At 36.0% G+C, this 22494-nt stretch overlaps 1 protein-coding gene across 20 annotated transcripts; it reads right to left on the bottom strand.

The window, feature by feature from the left end:
* Positions 1–594: 594 nt before the first annotated feature.
* Positions 595–22377, bottom strand: LOC110849837 (tropomyosin). 20 transcript variants are annotated; one of them, XM_022097363.2, is made up of 16 exons: positions 22224–22376; positions 21673–21752; positions 21357–21556; positions 9997–10096; positions 9856–9889; positions 8949–9007; positions 8238–8296; positions 7474–7544; positions 6621–6658; positions 6495–6532; positions 5505–5567; positions 4383–4430; positions 4250–4271; positions 3444–3659; positions 2733–2779; positions 595–2611 (listed from the first exon to the last, which is right to left on the bottom strand). In XM_022097363.2, exons 2-14 carry the CDS (start codon positions 21710–21712, stop codon positions 3577–3579), a joined length of 855 nt encoding a protein of 284 aa, XP_021953055.1. In that variant the 5' UTR covers positions 21713–21752; positions 22224–22376; the 3' UTR covers positions 595–2611; positions 2733–2779; positions 3444–3576. The 20 variants fall into 20 exon arrangements, with proteins under 20 accessions (XP_021953055.1, XP_021953071.1, XP_021953063.1 ...); XM_022097379.2 differs by lacking the exons at positions 3444–3659; positions 7474–7544; positions 8238–8296; positions 8949–9007 and adding exons at positions 3995–4084; positions 6844–6914; positions 9425–9542 and having other exon boundaries at positions 22224–22377; XM_022097371.2 differs by lacking the exons at positions 7474–7544; positions 8238–8296; positions 8949–9007 and adding exons at positions 6844–6914; positions 9425–9542 and having other exon boundaries at positions 22224–22377.
* Between the last annotated feature and the right edge of the window lie 117 nt (positions 22378–22494).

Below are 22494 nucleotides of genomic sequence, written 5' to 3'. Positions count from 1 at the left end.
CTGAAAGAAATGCGAGTACCTTGATGTGAACTTGTCTCTGGCCACACGTCGTCGTTTCTTCTTCTTTTTTCTTCTTTGGTAGATCTGTGTGACATTGATGAAGCAAGGCAGTATGAAATCCATTTCTTATTAATATATGCAGGCGTCCCTTAAAGATGCCATATTTGATGTATATTTAGTAATGCTATATGGATATATTAAGCATGCAGAAAGACATTTTTTGGTGTGTGGTCTTATTGTATTATGAGCATTGCAAAACTTACATAGTGTTATTAATTGTTAATTTTAGTCAAGTATGCTTACATGTGTGTGTGTGCAGACTTTTTTCTTTAGAATTCTCTTCCGTTCATCCATCATCCATGCAAACTTAATAAGATCAATTTTCAATTTAATCAAACAAAACGTAAGATCGATATTAACCTGAATCCATGCTCACATGGAGAAAGCACGTTCCACATGAACTTATGTACGTCTTAAGCTGGCTACTTCGGTGTTAAAATTAAATACGCAAGACTAGACTATAGCAGTGTACGACGAAATGCATTGATTGTTCAGCATGAAAGAATAATAATAGAAAGTAAAATATCCAATTTGTAGGTTTTATCATATCAATCATCATAACACCACTTTATTGACAAGATGTTCATTCGATCATCATAACTAAATTGTAATAGTATTTTGTAAACAATATTGAATTATGAATAGTAAATCTTTTTGTTGTATCTCTGCACACAATCCTCAGCCATTGGTGTTAATTTTCATTCAGTTATTTATTGTTTTGTATGATGAGATTTTATTTTACAGTGTAACTCTGTTTTTGATGTTAATATTCATAATTGCAATATTGTCGTTGGTTCCCATTAAAAATTCACACAGTGTTGGTTGAGGTGTAAATGATTGATACATAGAAATAAAACCACGCACCTATAAACTCAATCCAAAAGCAAGCATTTCTAACAAGAAATAGATAGATATACAGATAGATAGACAGATAGGCAAACAAAGTGGTCCGAATTTGCGTCAGTTGTTGACGAACAAAATCATAGCACTACATCTACTCGACATGGCCTGCATTATAGTTGTTCTAACAACTTTAATATAACTATGTAAATACGGATTTCTCATTCAACGGTCCTCGCTCTCATACCAGAAATGTCACTAGTTCTATACGAAAAAATTACGAAATAAGCTGAGCTCGTAATCAGGTCGAGTGAGTGTTTGCTTTATATAACAACGAATAACGATATAGCATATTATTATTAAGTAGCTGGAGGAGAAGAGTCTTCGATTGCCACAAGCTTGGCAAGGCACACGGAAATAAATAGTGTAAATTAGGTACATACATGATACACATTTTAGAGAGTGTTAAGTTTTAGAGCAAGTAGTAAGTAATGTGCTGACTACGAGAAAGTCATTCATGATCCGGCTCGCGTCAGAAAATTGCAATAATTAACAGTCAGTATGATAACAATAATATTTCTACAGCAAGAAGAGCAACAGCACTTGTTATGTTCGTGTGTATTGTAAGTATGTGGATGCTTTCTCAGCAATCAATGTAGTGAAACTACAAGAATGTGTGGTTTTTGGCTGTATGAAAGTGGCTTATGGTTCAACTGAGACGGGATTTTAATGTCTGTTATACATGTCACTGTCAACACAACACGCAACTTAAAGTGTATTATTTCATTATTTCATTATTATCATCATCATCATCATCATATCATTTTTATGTTGATTTGCCTTAGACACATACTATTATTATCATATTGCTCTGACATTACTAACTACTTGCTACCTGCTCGTTAACAGAGTTTTTTTTACAAGTTATTCATCATATAATAATGCAAACTTAACATTAACGTAACAACAACATGATATTAATCCAGCAATGTTTGATTTCAACAACCTCTTGTGCTCGTCGTCCTATCATACAGAATTACATCATACATTATCAAATAGTTGAATTATATAGTTGATTAATATTATAGCCATAGCACAGCAAATAGCAAATCATTTTGCATGGTATGTTACTTATATTTTATGCTTCAGACAGAAGAACCGAACCCAATTTTTAAATTATTTTTTAAATTGTCAATTACTTAAACAGAGAAATTGGCTCCCCCAATAATGTTGTTCTTGAGAGCTTGTTCGGTAAATTGTGTGGGATTATCGCCGATACCAGAGAGAAAATAATTAAGTATACAGAATGGTAAAACAAAACGAAAGGTGACAAAGTCATGCTGTTGTATTGGTCGTTGAGTGTTAAATAATAGAAGAAGGGCGATTGATTGTTAGAAGAAAGAGGAAAAGGGACTTTCTCAGATCCGTCAGTCGCAACAACAGCACAGGGTCTCGTGCATGCAGAGATTTGCATGTGTAGTAGTTATACAGTTTGGAGACGTGAGAAAAAAGACAAACAGTTGATAGATCGACAGATTCATAGTCGGAAAATGAAAAGACCAACAGAATAATTTACGGGTATTTTCTATAACATCGTGTATAAGCTAAAAGTTTGACTCTGAACTGAAATTGTTCTTGGTAGTAGAAACAGGCGGACGTCTTGAGGAGATTTATATTAGTAGCCAGCCAATTCGGAAAATGTTCTATCCATCTGAAAATACAAATGCCTTAGTTAGTTTGGCACATTAAGAGTAGAATGGAAACATTATTTGAAAGTTGTTTGATTGCATTTTTGTGGTTCAAATTAATTCATTGATTTTAAAAGTACTTACTTCGTCTGCAATGTTCTTGGATTTTTCTATCTCGTGAATTAGTTCAGCTAGAAGAACAAATAGACAAAAACAATTGTTATTATTATATGCATATATACGAAATTCATTTGCATATTGACTCACAACATCAGACAAAAACAGCAGAAATTTTGGAAAATATTTTCACCAATATCAAGCGCATAATATGTTATGTAGCAAATATTTTAGCTTCCAAACCCAGTTCATACGTGTTATTAATAAGTCAAACGTAGAGGTTCAAGTTTGAGCAACTAATAAGTTGAATTTAGTGTTAACCCACGTTTTTCGAGTTTATGTATCGACTTAATCAAAATGAAATTAAAAATCAAATGTAATAAACCAGGACGGGGTTTGAATTGCAGAAATAAAAAATAATAATCCACATAAATAGACAGATTACAGAAATAAGTTTTAAACAACACACAAACACATAAATGACAAAAGCTGCATGCAAATGGTCACTCAAAAAACCTCGTCGGTGGATCATTTCCCTTATATGTACACATAAATTTCTCTTTTCATACATCAATTATGACCCAAAGTTAGGGATAAATTTCTAATGATCCAAAGACTGGAAAACAAAAAATACTAAATCAAGGTAAGGGTTTATTTGTGGAAAACTCAAAAAACTCAAAAAACAAAAACAAAATCAACTCAAAGTAACACCAAATTTTAGAGATGATTTTTACTAACATGTGAAACGGAGGGTAGTGGTACTATTTTTTGTTTAGAAATGAAAGATGAGAATAATGAGTCACAGAAGAAGTAGTGTAGTTATTGTGATGATGGGTAATAACTGGCAACGGTGTCATCCTGACGAGTATTTTTAATAACCGGTCAACTCGGAGAAAGTGGTGTCCAACTCGTCCGTAATGGATTTATAACGTTGTTTTTCTAGGATCAAGTCATCTTCGGGGAAAAAAACAATGTCCATTGAAATTTATATCAACATTGGCCCATGAATGAAAGACCAACAAAACATAGCACAGCATATACATATTTATAACTAGTCATCGCAGAAGGAAATGTAAGCCACCTTAATTTAATATAAGAAATGTTGACGACCATGTACAGAACCCAACCAATCCACCCACAGCAATTATACAATTGAATTACGCAATAATGTTTTAGGCCCGCTTAATCTTGCCAAAGTTAAAGCCATTTTTGCCGATAATAGCAGAAAGATTTGAAAGATACAGGCATTTTTTGCATTGTATTTGTGTTTGAAATTTAATTGGCAATACATGAATATTACATGTTTTGTATATCCTGTAAAGTCGCCTCCATTTCATCGTGCATCAATCGGCTTTTCTCTTTTTCACCAATCAAGTCATCTAACGAATATAACGAATTCGACTTTCATTTATCAACAAAAATTTTAAATTTTACTCGAGGAATCTGAGATTCCATAAGTGGCAAGATGTACTCTTTTTTTCGTAGTAAATTTTAAAAAAACTTTATAAACTTTATATTAATTTGGGAATAATTTAAAATCATACCTTCGAGCCTGTCGACTTCCTTCTGCAGAAACAAAGACAAAACACAGAATGAGTTTTTAATTCCACACATCAATTTAAGAAAAAAATATTTGTATTGAATAGGTTTTGATTTTGGAAAATGAATAGATCGTACCTGCAACTTCTGCACGGACCTCTCGGCGAATTCAGCACGAGCTTCAGCCTACACATTTGATACTCATATTAGGGACTATTACTTAAAGTGTTTGACATTGAAGGTGGGGCGGGGGTTGGTTTTTGCAAGTGGTCCATGTCAATCAAACAGCATAAAACATGTCAACGTCAATGAGGGTAAAAACAAGGTGTCAAAAAGTCATGTGAGTTATTGGGATCAAAACCATAGTCATTTGTAATTAATAAACCAGTGAAATTAAACAACACACTTCGTTAAACATGCACAAAAACATATTTCAATAATGGAAGAATGCATGTGGAAATTATTTATCGTAAGTATTCATATTTATACGATAAATAGAATATTAAGTCGTTGTTCAATCTGGGGTACGTTACGTTAGTCGTGACTTACTTCTTTTAGAGCTTCGGAAATGCTACGCAATTGGTGGGAATATGATTCTTCCATTTGAGAAGCCTTCATTGGTTAAGGTTCATGAAAAACAAACACGAAAAACGACACACAGTTAGCACACATGTTTATGTTAAACCAGTTAAACAAACACAAATTGCAAAGCCAATTAATATTATTTATTTGTGAGGATCACACATCACTACTATGTTACTAAAATCAACCTAAGTAAATCATCTATGATATATTTCAAAAATGCGGAAGGTATGTAGTTTGGTTATCTGCATGGTCAACATTTTACCTGTTAACACCATGAAAAAATCAGTCTCAATTTTCTGAACAGCACATTACGTAAACAAGAAAACCAAAAAAAAATCTTCTACATACAATAAAATCTAATAAAACAAACTGCGAATTCTAGATACATAGAAAGAGAGAGGGAGAGAGTTGGTTATGCAAAATACTTGCACTGACTTTGTACCGGAAGCACAAAATTTTCAGAGTGAGCAAACTGTTAAAAATAGAATATTCGACTTGTCCCATGTTCATCACATGTTTTTAAAATACATTCCACGAATGTAGACAAAACTAGTATACAAAAACCGTGTTAATCCAACATTTACTTGCGGTAAATGCAAATTTTAAGGTCAGTCGTCAACATGTGTGTATTATGAGGGAATTGGAAATTAAAATCCAAGTGACTCTGAAAGCTACCTCCTTCAGACGGGTAGAGAGCATCCTGATTTGCTGTTTATATTCCTCCTCACGTTGGTTAGCCTAAGTGGTCATCATTTTATCAAATCCATATATGCACAAGTATTTTCGTAGTAATTGAAAACATCTTGATGCTATGTTTTATGCAATGCCAATTTATTATGAATACTTGACAAACAAATATTTCTCGTCTGTCTAAATATAGTACGTTTGTACGTACTATCAAATAATCCTACTATGCCAAATATACTATTCTTAGTGGTTAGTAGTGCAGTAAGTCAGCAATGATGATGGTTTCGTCACGTTACACACACCAAGCAAGACCTCACGTTATAATAATCCCAGCAGACTTATCAGACCCTGTGCTTATCGAGACAAACTCCATTCCAATCACGCTATGATCTAGTCAACCAGACCAGACTAGATTGCTCACAAACTCAACTGCAACTCAACTGTAATCTGCATATCCAAAGGGTGGCTTTGGTGAAAGCGGAGTTAGGAACAGTTTGAAGTATCGAGTCTGTTTCCTAATCCCAGACACATATTTTAAATACCTGCTTCAATCGCTTGTTCAGATTTTTTATCTGCTCTTTGCACTCATCTTCTCGTTCCCGAGACTATTTGGTGTCATTCGTGTCAGATTGGACACACGCAGAGTTGAAATTTTGTGTAAATAAAAAATATTATTAGAAAGACCATTAATTACTCTGCGACATCAACTCAAAACTATTCTACTGCACAGAACACAAGTACTTTTACACAAATTAATTGCAGGTGTGAGATAATTGATACTTTATACCCGGATGATATAGAAATTGATGTAGACACTGTCAAAAGTAATAAGCAATTGTCTGATTGCCGCGATCTACATATGCATCAACTTATAACTTTGCCATAAAGATGTGCAGAAACCTCACAAATATAACGTACATAAATAGATAGATAACTATAATAAATTCCTAGCAAAAGGCACACGTCATCGTAACATACCTTCTCTTCAGACACTTCAAGAGATTTGAGATTGTTTCCTGCGAAATAGAAGAGCAAAATTTTAGTCAGTATGCCAGTATTGTGTGGAATGTGCGATACCTCACACTTGTCATAATTTAGACTTACCTACGACTCTCAACTCCTCCTCAAGTTCCACGATCTTACTGTAATTTCATAAAAGTTTTTCATTAGTACTATTTCTTGTCAATATTATTCATGCACAAAGCACATAGCAATTGTAACGTTGTATAAAATAAAATTGGTTTCAAAGGCAGAATTATTGGCAAGCCATGCAGATTTATGTGTTATCAGGATATATATTTATTTGTATAAAAGCAGTTTGACACACCCATCGCCCTGCTCAGCCCGCTCTTCGGCTCTTTCTAGGTCCTGTTCAATCATTACTAACTTTCTCGCAACCTTTTCGGTGGATTCGGTGAATTAGTTATAAATTCACACATCAAGTTAGTGGCACACAGGATTAAAAAAAAACAAAAGAAAAAAAAACATCAAATTAATAATACATTTCATTAAACAAACCAATTACAAACATATCATATGATCAACAATGATTTCAACTTTGTCAAGCTTTCTCCAGCTTTCTATTTGTATGGTCATACATAACGAATACATTAGAGAGCCAAGTCATAAAATTATAAAATTATACTGTTGATATCTCCAAGAAAAGAGAAAAGAACAGAACAGATTAAACGAGTACAAGTATGAAATCCATGTTTGAGTGCGTCCTAACTAAATAACTCGGGGTGCCGGGAATATGACATTGTAATACATACATATTTCCTGATGCCAGGAATTTTTGTTTCATTGTGAGTTACAGCTTCAAATAATAACTGTTAAATTTAATAAATAGCCTAATTAACTAAAGCTCAAATAAATGGTGAACACGTTTTAGTTTTGCATCACAAAAAAAGTCGCAGGCATACATTTGCAAATGCTTAAGGAAAATAGAGATACTCACGACTCGCCCTGCTCCGCCCTCTCTTCCGCACGTTCCAAGTCAGCTTCAACCATGGCTAACTTACGGGCTACCTTTTGGAGTAAAATTCGACTTTGATTTATCCACGTCGGAATCAAATTTTCTCCGCCTCTCTCACGACTATTCTAATAACACTTGGTTCAAGAAATCAAGCTGCACATCAAAGTTCATCCAGGAAAACGAGTAAAAAGCCAAATACTTGCAACTATAATACGGGTTTCTTGCAAGGGATAATAATGGAGGGAGTGAGTGATGGGAGTTTAAAATAATAAGTAAGGATCAAATTATAGCTGTAGGTTATCTTTGTCACCACAAACAGGAGAGCTTTCGTGTGAGTTACTTGTTAAAATCACGCTAACAAACAGTTTTCAGAGGCCTCAGAAAAAACTATTTATAGCCGCACTACGATTAAGTATGATTATGTAAAACATGAATACGTTGGATTATCCAACTTGGATAAACTCCACACTGTTTAACACAAATTTATTCTAGGATGAGCCACAAAATAGCAGACAGACTTTTATCAGTTTGTGAAAGTGAAGAAAATTAGATGCAAACCAACTTGGACATTTATCCAAAAGTGCAAGACCTTTATCGCAGTATATTTTTTAAAATATTGATAAAAGTCCAAATTGCAAATATTAATTTTAATTGTATTGTTAGCACACATTTTAGGTTAGGTCAATGTATACTCAGCCAGTACACCCCACTCGAGTTAATTGTTCGAGTTGTGAATAAATGAAGACCTCATCATATTTACGGTCAGCGTCCTCTGCCATGAACCGTGCCTCCTTCAACTGGCTCTCTACAAAAATAATGACAAGTTTATGATGCATGAATGAAGATGACTGCGGTTTTTGATTCGATTGTCGTTGTTTTGTAAAGTAACAAAGGCTACCCTTATGCAACATTTACTTAGTTACTCTTGTGTGCGTGTGTGTTGGTGTCAACAGTTCAGGCTTTCACTCGATTCATGTCTATCTACATATACATATAGCGTACATACATTCTTGTATAACATGTGCTGAACCATGCTAATTCACTCATAGTTTTCAGTGATGAGATTTTTAAGGTAAAATAAAAATATTAAGAAAGTCAAGTCTGTTTTCTTAGTTAAACCCCCATTTCATGTCACTTCCTACATTGCGTTAAACATTGCGTATTTGCAAAATGCGATGAACAAATTAAAATATCTTAAGAAATGGGAATACAAAATTACTCTACCAACAGCAGATCATTCATAATGATCAAATAGGAACAAAAAGAAGTCTAAAGATTTTACATGGAAATGTTTGGTCACATTAGAAATGGTGGAAGCCTGAACCGTTGATATTTAATTCAATATTGTGTGTTTGCTCTCGTGTTAATTAACTTTGTACTTCATAATTTGATTTTGTTATACTTGTTTGATTAGTCAATAGTTAACTTGTGGAAATATAATCCCATCCTAATCTTACCAAGAGCATCCATGCGCTCCTCATCGGTGATGGCTCGGTTCTCCAGCACTTTGCGCATACTAAGAACAATTAGGTCAGAGCGTAAGAAAGTGAGACTCGTTAAAAAAATGATATTGATGAAGAACCTAATTATTTGAAATATTTTGCAACCACAACAGTGAGTTACGCGATACCGACTAATTTCTTCGAGCCAATGATTATATGCCAATTATGAGTCATATGAGCGGACGAATTTGATACGAGCTACACTAGTTTCGTCTGTTATCCGACGTTTATTTGGTTTGTCTTCGCGATGTGATGACAGATGCAACTGACCGAAGAAATGAAATGAGAGAGGAAGGAGAGTAAAGCGATTTTACAGGAGAGGCAACAGAAAATGACTTGTCTCTTAAAATGAATTATAAATGAAAGCTAAATGTGCTGGGGTACAAAGTTGGCGTCATTGTTGTCGACAAATGTTTTTGTGAGCATTTTACCTCTTCATATTTTTTGTCGGCCTCCTCGGCAATCAATTTAGCTTGGGCTAAATTTGCCTCTAAAATTGCAATTCGGTCATCTTCCAGACTGGCGCGGTTCTCGTGCATTTTACGAATACTGAAAGTATGGTTAATTGAAAATATTATATTGAATATATATTCAATATATATGTGCTTCCAGCTTGTTTCGATTTCCTAATGCTTTCCTGATTCTGCTCGAATTTAACCCAACAGGAATTTCACGTATAATACAATACCCAACTTTATATTCACTCTCATTGTTCATAGTAGAGCAATCATTCACCGTATGCAATGGTCAAAAATTATATATGCCGACCGACGTTTTATAGTGAACGTTATAAATAGAAGAACGCGTAAGTTCTTTCTCTCCAATTATTTATGCTACATATTAAAACTAATCAAGTAATTACCGCTCGGACTCATCGGCAGCTTGGGAAGCCTGAGCTGTAATACGACAAAGAATCATTGTTAATTAATTGTTTTTTATGAGTGAAACCCAAACTATCGAAAAATGGAATAGTAATTAGTTGGCGTCAGTAACGTAGACTTACCCAACTTGGTCGTGGCAGTGTTCAATCGTTCTTCAGATCGCTCGAGGTCCTCCTCCAGAAGCTGGATACGACGATTTAGAGCAGCAACTTCAGCTTCAGCCTGGAAGAAATAAGCCACAAAAATTAAAATTTGCCCATTAATTCATTTCTAGAATCCTTATTATGCTTGTTTAAGAATTATGAATTTCAAATACATGTATGTTTCCATTAGCACATTTAAAAAATTCTCATTCCACAGTAAACAAATATGCAAATGCACAATTACATATATGAATCTGTATGAAATACATAGACCAGAAGGCAACCCTAATTTACTTAATCCTCCCTTCCGTTATTGGGCTGTCCTATAATGATAACAAGAAACTTCTCCCCTTTGCCTTGCCTAAAATTGAAAGTAATCCATGGCTGCCCTTCTGTTGAATGTACATCTTTACAAAAAAACATTAAGTCAAGTGGTGTTTAATTTGCAAAGAACATTCATGATGATGACAAGAAGAGAAAAAACATAAATGTGTTGTTTAATTTGGTTGAGGATGAAATATATCCTCTCATCTTCAGAAAAGGGCTAGCCAGCCGTATACCCCAGAACTTGTCTAAATCCAGTAATTGCTATTAAATGAATCAGAATCACACATGGGTGGCAGAGGTTTAAGTTATAAAAAATTAATGGTAGGAATTGACCATGAAGAAGATAATCAAAGTTCTGTCTGTTAAAATTTTGGGCCGATTTACAGAGTCAAATAATATAATACAATGAGTTTCAAGCAGCCCATTGTCACATATTTTTCAATTTGTAATCTGTAATGCTGGGAATTGGGTGCAGAAGTTGGAGGACAAAAACAATTAAATAAATATACACATACATACGCATGAGTGGTCACGCAGGTTTGCACCCGTTCAGCAATGCTCACTGGAGCATACGCTTTTTATAGGTTGCCATTTCGATTTCATTCTGAATCAGAATTTCTGATTAAAACAAGCAGTGAATTTGCTGGAGTATCAATATGTCTGAACAGACTCGGGGTGGAGGACTCATTCATAAAATACGGTAACGACAGGTTAAGTATAAATGTGTAGTATGCAGGTTTGATATGTGCATACAGAAAAGTGCGGATTTCATTAACCACACTGTTATACTTGGACACGTTGGCTTTTAGTAGATCAAATCAAATTTGCCTACAGCATTGGTCTACCATGTGGTAGAAAAAAGAGTAAAACATGCCTCTAGTATTTACATGGATAAAGAACCATTAGAATCGAAATTGCATCACATCGTCGTCCAAACTTGACGTTGACACTAGACCGGAAGAGATTAATGAAACACTACCATTCATTCCTATACGTATGTCTGCTATGTCTGGTATGATATTGTCAATGATCATCCTCTGTACAGTCAGTAGATGAAAATTGACTAGGAAAAGATCTCTCAACATCTTGAATCATGCAAATTGTAAATTAGCTACCCGGGCATTATACTAACAAGTGCCGATATATGTACCCTATTCGGATCGTGTCATTCATAAATTACATAAAAATCCGAAATTTCCACCGCTTGTTGACTTTAAATAAAAAATTAAAAAATTGCCATGTTTTAGTTAAATTTTGTTATTATTATTGAATCCACAAGTGGATGACGATGGATAATAAATAATTGCTAATTAGATTATGCATGTACATGCAACGATCAAGAAAGTCGAAATTGAATGACGCAATCATGATTGGTTGGTACTGTATTATTTAAAAAATAGTCCATGGAATTAGGATATTTATTGCACACTGTTGAATGAAATAAACTATAAAGTATTGGATGGAGAAAAAATTATTTCTACACAAACTATTGGCAGCCATTTTTTTTACATAAATGCCACGTTGCAAAGGACATTCCATTTCAGAGTGATGTGTTATTTTTTAGTTAAAGAAATGTAGCCGTCTTCCAATTCCATTGAAAACATGAAACAGCACTTCTTTGCACAAGTGCACTAAATCGAGAAACATGCCCATTTGATCACATCTCATTGATGGATGGTAAGCAGAGAGAGGTGAGGATTTATATAGATTCAGATTCAGTTCCACTTTCATGAGGACAAAGGCAGGGAGACAGAAGTCAAGAACCTGTTGCCTTTCTTTATGTACAGACATCGTGAACAGCAATAGTTAATGTAATCTGAGCACAACGCACGTACAAAATCAATTTTTAAGCACAACTACAATATCCAGCACAGCAGCAACTTATTATTACACATGCTTTACTTAAACCGTGGAAAACGTTAATTTTAAATGGTTGTTAATCTCCTATTTAATACTGCCAAGTCCTTAAAATACTTAAATCTGGCAGATATCAAGATATTTCTCAATTCTAATTAATTCGACGTGTGAGGAAAGGTCACTTCATCAAGGGACATATTTGCAATAATAAACAATGGTTTGCTAAAATAAAGGACATTGCATATGACATTAGCCCATTGCCAATAGTTATTGACAGCGCAAGTTGAACCTGCTACGGTCTAGGAATTTGTAATATTTTCATTTATATGCATGTGAGTGAGTATTGGGCTCAGAGGCATATCTGGAAGGATACCTAAAGAAGGAATCTTATCAGCAGCTATATAAAAAAGTATTTGCGTACTCACTATCGGAATTGGTTAATTTAGCACGTAGGATAAGAATGAGATTAAAATCATAAATAAATTTAACTGTGGCTTTTGTGTCTGTTCATTTTGTCGTCTAAATTGGTATTCCGAATTATAATTTGATGTTCTGGCATCAAGACCTTCAAACTAAAGCATTCCATTCATACAAATGAAAAATATTTACCAATTCAATAACACTAAATCCTCTTGTAATGATTATTATGCTAAATAGCAAACGTTGTATGTAACATTTCACTTGAAGAATTTCATTATCTTTCAATAAAATTGAATCAGCTGAAATAGTTTTCGATTCAATACTCAATATCCAGAAATGTAAAACCACCAGTCAATCTTCGGAATTGTTAAAGAATCGAAAAACATTTAAAAAATAATGCGCAAGATAACTAATTGTCCGCATTCCACTACCCTGCACCTCCGAGCATATGTACATCTATCTAAATATGCATTGTATGTATTACCACCATTGTTATTGGGAATATGCAGCATGATTTCAGATTTCATAATAATAACAAGCCCACTGAGGACAGGTTATCTCTTCTTAGCCAAAATAATACCACGTACATATGCCTACCAGGATTTCTATCTCTTAGTTTATTCTGCTGCATTGTTAATTCGCAGAATGTGCATGAAGTTAACACAAGGCAGGATTATGTACAACAGGTCTATGACCAAAAAAGGAATTCTTCATATTTCATAACGCTCAACCTCAACCTCTATATCAAAACTTTTGCTTTTGCTCAGCTCCTATTTAATAAAGATAGGCACATGCATCTTCGTGTAAGAGTCTTAAATTACAATATCGAGTTCAAATTATTTTTATGATTAGTCCCAGATTTTCGAGTCGAGAAATTTGGAACGTCACCAGTCCACAGGCGCTACTTCTATTCTCGAGTTATGTTTAAAAATCAACAAATATGCTTAACACTTGTTATTGTTCAAATAACCCTGAGAGTCAAATAACAATGGGGAAGCAAAACTATCTTAGGAGGGGAGGTTGTGTACTATCAACTCCCAGATCTCGATGCCCTTTGGATATGTTGTAGTGTCCCATGAATGTACAACAACCCTGAAGTGGTTTGATTCCATGGCCACATTTGCGCCCGCCACACCCACCCAAAGGTGCCCAAAAACCGCTTTCACTCCAGCTTTCACTCACTCAAATCCATCTCAAAAATCCAATTTTACTCGGATTTTGAAATTTCTTTCACCATTGTACTCCCAGATAGTTGCTTTCTTATTTCCAACATCAAACTCAGCTTTTGGGAATTTTTAGTATTTTTAAAATTTAAAATTCTGAATGAGCATTGTTGTAGTAATCAACAAAGCAAATTATGCCTGGGCAATAATCATCAAAAAAGTTGAGTTTGATGTTGGAAATAAGAAAGCAACTATCTGGGAGTACAATGGTGAAAGAAATTTCAAAATCGGAGTAAAATTGGATTTTTGGCGAGGATTTGAATGAGTGAAAGCTGGAGTGAAAGCGATTTTTGGGCACATTTGAGTGGGTGTGGCGGGCGCAAATGTGGCCATGGAATCAAACCACTTCAGGGTTGTTGTACATTCATCGGACACTACAACATATCCAAAGGGCATCGAGATCCGGGAGTTGATAGTACACAACCTCCCCTCCTTAGCCTTGAAGGGGCACGAAAGAATGTAATGAGAAAATAGAAAGAAAAGAAACCATTGCTTGCAGAATGAAGAACAATATTTACTCAAAAATGCTAAATAGTTCGTCATCTAATATGATGAATACGATGAGAAAAAGAATGCAACTCTCACCAAAATGATGATGACTCACTCAGAGTGTCATACATTTTGTGTACCTTTGCATCACCGGAAAAGTATTTTAACATGCCTGTGTCACGTCTAAATGATTTGTCTCTCTTTTGTATCAGACTACACAAAAGTTTTCAACAAGGATGATCCATGAACAAAATGAGTACTAAATTGATTCACGTGTGAAAAAGTACCAAAATTCATGAATGACTTTTTCGTAAACGATTTTCATGTATAATTAAGAAACTAGAAACTGTTTCTTCAATGTAGAGAGCGAAACTTGCATATTGAGGAATATAAGCCAATGAGTGAGTAAACGAAGGATTTACTGTAAAACGGAAACGCTTTTCATAATTATCTGCAAGTAATGTTGTTGTTGCACAGGAGGGATTGTGAGATAAGATAAGCAACAATATATGCGCACTTCAACGGGGCCTAAGTTTCGAGTTCATACAAAGCTGCAAAGTGTGGTGGTGTGGTTAAGTAATTTAACGCTCGACAAAGAGTGAAATCGAGGATTCGGATGATGATGTCATTGACAATTCTAGCTGAATTCTTATTACTCGAAGTGACACCACTGCATATTATATGGTAAAATATTTATCTGAACACGCGACCTCTGGAATCTTAAGATTCGTTAAAAATATGTAACTTTCATTTCAAAAGAACTACAATTTAAGTTCAAAATTAGAATGAAATTAGACCAGCTTGACATTTGACGCTCTAATCTAATAATACTAGTTGTAATTTCATTGCTTTGACTGAACTTGATTTCTTGCAAATATGTAAAAGTTGTGTAGACAGGTCAAACAATACCTTACAAAAAAGTATAAATGAATCTCAGTAACCCTGCGATTGAAGTAAAACCAATGAATTATCAGTCAACAATTTATTTGCTTGATTTGGTCATGCTGCTATCAAACAAACTATCACCCATGAATGCCGGCTGCCGCTCGGGCCACTAGGAAAAGTTATATTCATTTATATTCATTTTATCACTTTTGTGTAGCAATTCTACATAAATAGAGAATAAAGATTCTTCTAGCGTGGAAATAGTTAACAGCCCGGCTATTATTATTATTATTTAGTTTTCTCAACGGTTTACCCATGACAAATGTGGATTGTATTCCTTGTTCGCCATATCAAATCATATCAAATGAGTGAAACCAAACCAACTACAGACACCGGTCGACATAGTTTCTACTTTCTCCTCTCAAAATATGAGTGAGCTGAAAATAATTGCTTACTTCTTCCCGTCTCATAACTTCCAGGTGCAACTTTTTTTGAAGTTCTTCACAATCGTCCTTATATTTCTCCATTTCCTCCTTCGTCTGCCTCATTTTCTTCTTGAGGACATCCAACAACCCCCCTTGCTGAATGGTGGCCATTTTTCTTGGAGGATATTTACTTACGAACGAGCTAATTTATCACTTAATATGGCTTAATTGAGATAAATCTCACAACTCTTTTTTATCGTATTTAATTAAGTATGTATGCAGGATTCGAACACTTTGGTGAAGATCAACTGTGAATTATAACTCGAGTTAAAGATTGTTCGATGTGATTTCGGCAGTAGTATTATTATTATTGGCAACGCGAAAGTTGATCTCAGGTTTTGTGTGTGGCTAAGCTTATGTCTGATGCCGTTAAAGGCAGTAACAAAATTAACTAACTACTTTTCTATTAGATATATAGAGAACTGACGGTCGGTCAACGTTGGACTGACAATAAAACAATAATGTTTTAGTGACAGGCAGGCAGACAGACTACGGAGAGACTTGCGAGAGGAATGTTTAGACGAGATCACAAGGATTTTTTATTCGAGGATGCCGGACTGCATTCAGGGAGTGGACTACATCCAATGCAAAGCATATACGACAGAAATGTTGTAACGCAGAATGAACCCAATAGACGAGCTATCCCGCACACCACATCCCCACCATTTCCTCCAAGCATACACCTACTGTGACTCTCAAATATAAATGCATGATCGGCAAAGGAGCAATATTATTATTTTGGAATGCCCAGCAGAAGTTTTTAGTGGGAAATGTTGATGGATAAACAAGTGGAAGCATGTCCATCAAACCATTTCCGGTTGAATTCGAGATGGATTGGGTGGATGTCAATTAATTTTCAGGTGGATTACACAGGTGTATGGGTGTTAAAACACACGGCTCCTGTGAGGGGCGATAAATAAATAAATACTTACACAGCGAGTCTAACTTTGGGGTGGAGGAATACACCACCAATGTGATTTGTGTAGTAATGAATGAATGAGATGTGCGTCAATTGAGTTGAAGGCATTCGAAATAAAAATGGGCTGAATCGTTGAATGCATAGAAATCTCATGGAACTGATAATTAAAATGCAATGTAGTTCAACATTATATGACATCTGTCTAGTAATTAATGAGCGCCGATTCCAGCAACATGTGTAGAGTCACAACTTCCTGTCCCCCATGAAATAGCGTATGAAATTCTTACGGATGGTAGCACTGGTAACATTTCGTTGGAATACGCATGATTACAATTTCACGAGATCATCGTGCACGCATGTAAAATTAAATTATTTCAACAGATTTTTTAAATATCAAAAGAAACATTTTGTATGCATACTGATTTTATCGTAACGAAAGGAGAAAGTATTTCGAGTTTTCACTAACGACCCAGGACCCAATTCTTAAATGTAATGTACGTACCCTCTTCAGTTGGACTTTGGTAACATTGTCAAGTTCATTTCTGATAATGCTAAACTTCATCATCGTATCCGACCCAAAAACGGATCCGAAGCCGAATGCAAATCCTGGGTAATCAGAGCACCGTTTCCGCCTCCGTTTTTCTCTGTCAGCGATGACCTCAGTCCTTTCACTTGGACATCGCAATTGGGCGAGTTTCTCCTCCCCCGTGGCATCAGTCTCATTGTCAACAGTATCACATTTCTCATGGGAGGGTGCGGCAGGGGACCCGCTATGTCGTCGACTGCCCATAGCACCCGCAGAGCCCAGAGCGTCGAGCGATGATCCAGACCGAGATCTGGACGTTGTTCTGCTATTGTTGTAGCTTCCTCTGCCATTTCCTTTGCCATTACCACCAGTGCTTTGTTGCTGATGGTGATGCTTGCTACTCCTGCCAGAGCCAGCCGACGCTGACTTTCCATAACTAGTTTGTGGAGGAGTATCAAAGTCAAGGAGGAACGACGACGAGGATTCAAATTTGCTCTCACTCGATGTCGCCTTGTGCTTCTCCAACATTTGGTATACTTTCTGCACAGTTTCACGAGTCCGGTTATGGGGGTTTACTGTGGTGGATATTATTCCCCCTCCTTCTGCAGGAGTTGCTATTCCACCACTAGACGAGGATTCACCATGTTCTTGTTCACTCACACAAAACCCGGGTTGCACGTTGCTGCCGGTGGTAAGAATATCCCTTGGACTTTGACGGTCACTTGTAGGAACTTTGTCCTCGTCCTCAGCGGACATGTTGACCTAATATAGCTTCAAATTAGCACCAGAAGCAGCTACAATTGCGAAGGAAATCAGCGTCAAAGCAAGATTCTCCACTTCATTTTTCAAGTCAATTAACATATGTAGCAGAGTGTATTTTATCACAGGCAGTTTATTTACGGGGTATGGATTGGTCCACTCGGGGGTTGTGCCGTTATACTTGCTGAAGAAGATCCATCACTTGCTGTAAAAATGATGAGGATGATGCTGATTTTGCTCACGTCGAGAGTATTTCTTTACACACACTTCGTTTTTACTAACCAACTAACTCTGATACTGTTGACAACATGCAACTCCTTCGTTGGTGTATAAATGCGGACGAGATGAAGATGTCAAAAGGATAAATAACGCTGTCACCGTATGAACAGAATCGATTCTGTCAGCATTTTGTCCAGATTTTCCAAATGCCGTGAGATATAAATGTTTCTTTATTCCATGAAATCCTTATCTTTTGTTCATGGCTTCGTGCCGTTATAATCGACCCAACAATGATTCACTATCTTGATATGGCCACCGTCGATATATGCGTGTATGCCTGACAGCAAAGTGCTTGCGGTAGGGTCGATCCTTATTTATTATTAGTTTATCTTGATTTTCGTTGAAATATAACTTAATTGTAAGTCGTCAAGTCGTTCGTTTTCGTGTGTGGTTTATATTTATAACTCATGTGGTGAACCGGAATGATAAAGTTCCAAAATGGAATTATCTATGAAGGGAGGACTGTGGATTGTTCGTTATATTGTCGTCGTATATATTTTTTTTATATTTTTTTAAATGCTCAGTCTCATACAGGACGCGTGTGGGACATTTGGATATCAGAAATTTTTAACAATCAAGCCTTTCTTCCAAATGCATAGGTTGACGTAAATGTTCTCATGCAGTGGAAACAAGGGATCTGACAAATGTGAAGTAATTTAAGTTGCACTTTACGTTCCACTAATGCTGTACTAGATTAGGCAAGGTTACTACTGACTGATTAAGTTCCGTAGGGATCGAAATAAGTGTAAATTTACAAAAAATAAATAAAAAAGAAGAGTACGGAAGAAGAGAAGAAGCGAAGCCTTAACGAGAAGATTGAAACTGAACATCGTCATTGGACATCATGTGGGCATTACTTTGGAGGGCGAGAGTGAGAACCGGGTGTCGGATACCGCACACACACGCCACATTACTGCTCTCCGAAATCTTTCTATGACTTTATGCATAATACAGCATCTTGAACCATGCACTTTTTCGAGCACTTGCAAAGTTACAATCCAACAAAGCATGGACATTCTTCTCCCAGCCACTAAACAACCAACCAGCCAGCCCCTCACGTTCTGATGCTGGCTCCCCCCTTTAGCCTATCTCTGTTCTCTCGGGTTATTTTGTGAATGTTTTCTAAAATCTTGAAACCAAGTTATGTCGGAGACTGTCCTATCCTTTCTTTAATATTGTGTTGAAAACGCTGGAATGAATGCTGTTATAAGTCATTTGTTCAGAGAAATTAGGCGTATTTATAAGGCCTAGTCTAGCCTCAATAATCGCATATGTCTAAAATGCACAATTATGTTACCAACATACGCTTTCGAAACGACGACAGAAATCAGGGTGAGTTATTTTTAAACTCAGAGATCGTTCAGCTTTCTAGCTCCTCTTCATTCGGTTCGAGCACGACTCTTCGGTTAAAGTCAATATATTCAGCGACCGAACCAAGATTTCAAAGTGATAAATGTGTGAATTTCACGAAGAACCCCTTCAGAATTGATGGTTATTTAACTCTTGTTTCTACATTTTTTTACGAATTTTACATGATTTTACTGGGTCAAACCTAACTAGCTTCTAATTTCTTAAATACAAAATCAACTGCAAATTGCAATTAAGCTCAGTTTATAATGGAGCAAAAATATGGAATGGTCAGTTCATTTCATATCTGACGGTGAAAAATTCAAGATGCCAATAATATGGAGGGGGTGGGTATGATTGGTATGCTTACATGTCTAAATTACAATACGATTCTCCGGCACATGGCCTTAAAAGGGATGTGATGACGTAGAATTGGAAAAGTTGCCAAAATTTCACGGAGATGAGATTTTCTTCTAAAAATACATTGGGTTTGTGCATCCCCACATATTTCAGATGAATCAGCTCTGCTATTTGCTAATACTATGCGCTCCTGCAAACCTTTTGGTGCAGAAGAGTTGTAAAGTTTATGTTTAAACTGTTTCTTTTTCTTTTGCTCCCATTCCATTTCCTCCGAGCATATCCTGCTGAACCATTTAATTAACCAGGCAAAACACTTTCTTCTCCTCCTATGTGTGTATTTCCATTCCCGAATACTCATGTTGGATTTGGATATAAGTAATAGTCGTTTGCATGCAGTAGACGAAACCTTAAAATAAGAATGATGACATCTGTGTCATCTGTACGTGTATGGACAAAAAGAACGCATTTTTTATGAATGATAATTTTGTACTCCATATCCTTCGCTATTGTGTATTTACCCAATTTGGGTTTCAAATGGACATGTTTGAAAATAAATTGAGGTCAACAGCAATAGCAGAAACTCTTTGATCTCATCAAAAACAATACATAATACATTGTTTAATACGTCCCTGTACGTACATAGATATTTACCCATGAAAAAAGGTTTGTGTCAAGCCAAACGCCAAGGCACAAGGCGAGCAAAGCAAAGGTAGAAATGTCAAAAGTGACAATGTATGACCATTTAAAGAAGTATTTCCAAGTTGAAAGCATCCGTAATCATTTTGTTTGTACGGATTCAAGATTAATTATCGATATGATCTCCTCATTGCCGCATTGCCTTTCTTGCACTACGTCCAATTCATAACGTGATGTGTGTACCTCCTGCAACCTCCTCAGTATCAATACTTTTGTGTGCATAATAACATGGTTATGCTTGCTATTTTCAACCCTGACAATCCAAATTATATAACTCCATACCAAAAACTAACTTAATTCGCGTCACATTCGATTTGATGTAATTATTATCAAACATATCCATCCTTAAAGCTTTTGGTGTTTGCCCACAATGGTCACAAATTGACCATTATGCAAGTTGTGTCGAGAGCTAGAACTTATGACATTTATTGCATGCATATATGCATGGTCATCAAATTATGTAATTGATTCTCATGGGATTAGTAGATAATATGTATTCTACATGTTTCTTCCAGTTAAATTTAACAAGTTGTAAAATTACACGAATTCCACATACGTAATTGTTACCAATACAGAAAAGATACCAAGGTCAGTTACGAATTGGTTATGAATTTGTTGAGAGAGTATTAAGTGCTCTTATGTATGACGACTCTGCATAATATTTAGGAATCTAATGAAAAATTCGTAGTAAACCCCTCACTTTTGGACCGTGGAAAAGTATGCAACTCGAATATGCCCAAATAAGGAAAAAAGGGTCATGAACTTACATTCTGAAGAGCTTTCTCTTTCTCTTCGAGCTTGGTGTTGGCAGCCATGAGTTGTTCCTGACAGGTGTCGAACTCATTTTCAATTTGCTGGATCTTCTTCTGCAAATTGCGGACCTCCTCCTCGGCACGGTCAGCACGAGCATTAGCATCTCTTGCGGTCTGCTCCATCTGATCAGCCCGGTCCATGGCATTGTCCTTCTCTGTACACACATATTACGGATAAAATGAATAAGAAATATTTTGCCCTTCATGGGAGGAAAGATCAGACTGATATACGTAAATAAATCACACAACATTTTAAATTTTTGTATCGCACCCAGCTTCATCGATTGCATCTTCTTCTTGATGGCGTCCATTTTGGCTGATTTTTTTGGAGACTGACCTCACACCAAAAAACTGTAAAAATAGCAGAAAATGAAAATTGAGGAAAATTGAAACACTTTCCACGATAAACGAATATGAGACCACTTTCAGTTTAAAAATAGATTCATGCGTTGCACAAGGAGAAGTGTCTTCCGGGACACAGACTTTTCTCAGATCAAAGCATTTGCATTTCTCCTGACTTTATATCACGTTCAATTCAATTGATTTCCAAGTTATTTTTTTCTATGCAGCTTTGAGCTTCACACAAAACTTACTACCACAGAGTATAAACTTCCTTTAAATGGACAGGAAAAATTAATTATTTCTGACAAAAATGAGTTCCCGGAAGATTATTTCCCTCCCACGCGTGCCCTTTGGCATTTCGTTAAGTTTTGGTATTAATTTTTTCGCCTACTTATGGTAGGCGAAAATCTGGGGAGAGGTCTTAATTCTCAATTTTGGTATACACAGTGGGGGGTGGGGTGCAAGGAAAGTGGGACCAACCTGAAGGATGTGTGTAGTGAGAGGAAGAGAGAGTGACAAGGCACGGAGACCACAAGCTGAAGAAGACTTGGCCCTGTTGCTGCTGTTACTGATGATCAGAGAAGAGTCGGAAAGGATAAACTTAGAATAGAGCAGCAAGAAAAGAGTACCAATAACGCCAAGCAAGAAAACAAGCATATGTAGACACCACCACAGACGACCCAAAATAACAGGGGAACTAAGCCAGAAAAGGAAGCCAGGGGGGTTGGCTATGTTCATGTACACACACCAT

Source organism: Folsomia candida, unplaced genomic scaffold, assembly GCF_002217175.1.
Source record: "Folsomia candida strain VU population unplaced genomic scaffold, ASM221717v1 Fcan01_Sc001, whole genome shotgun sequence".
NCBI lineage: Eukaryota > Metazoa > Arthropoda > Collembola > Entomobryomorpha > Isotomidae > Folsomia > Folsomia candida.
Note: the sequence above shows the minus strand (reverse complement) of the source record. Positions and strands in the feature narration are given on the sequence as shown.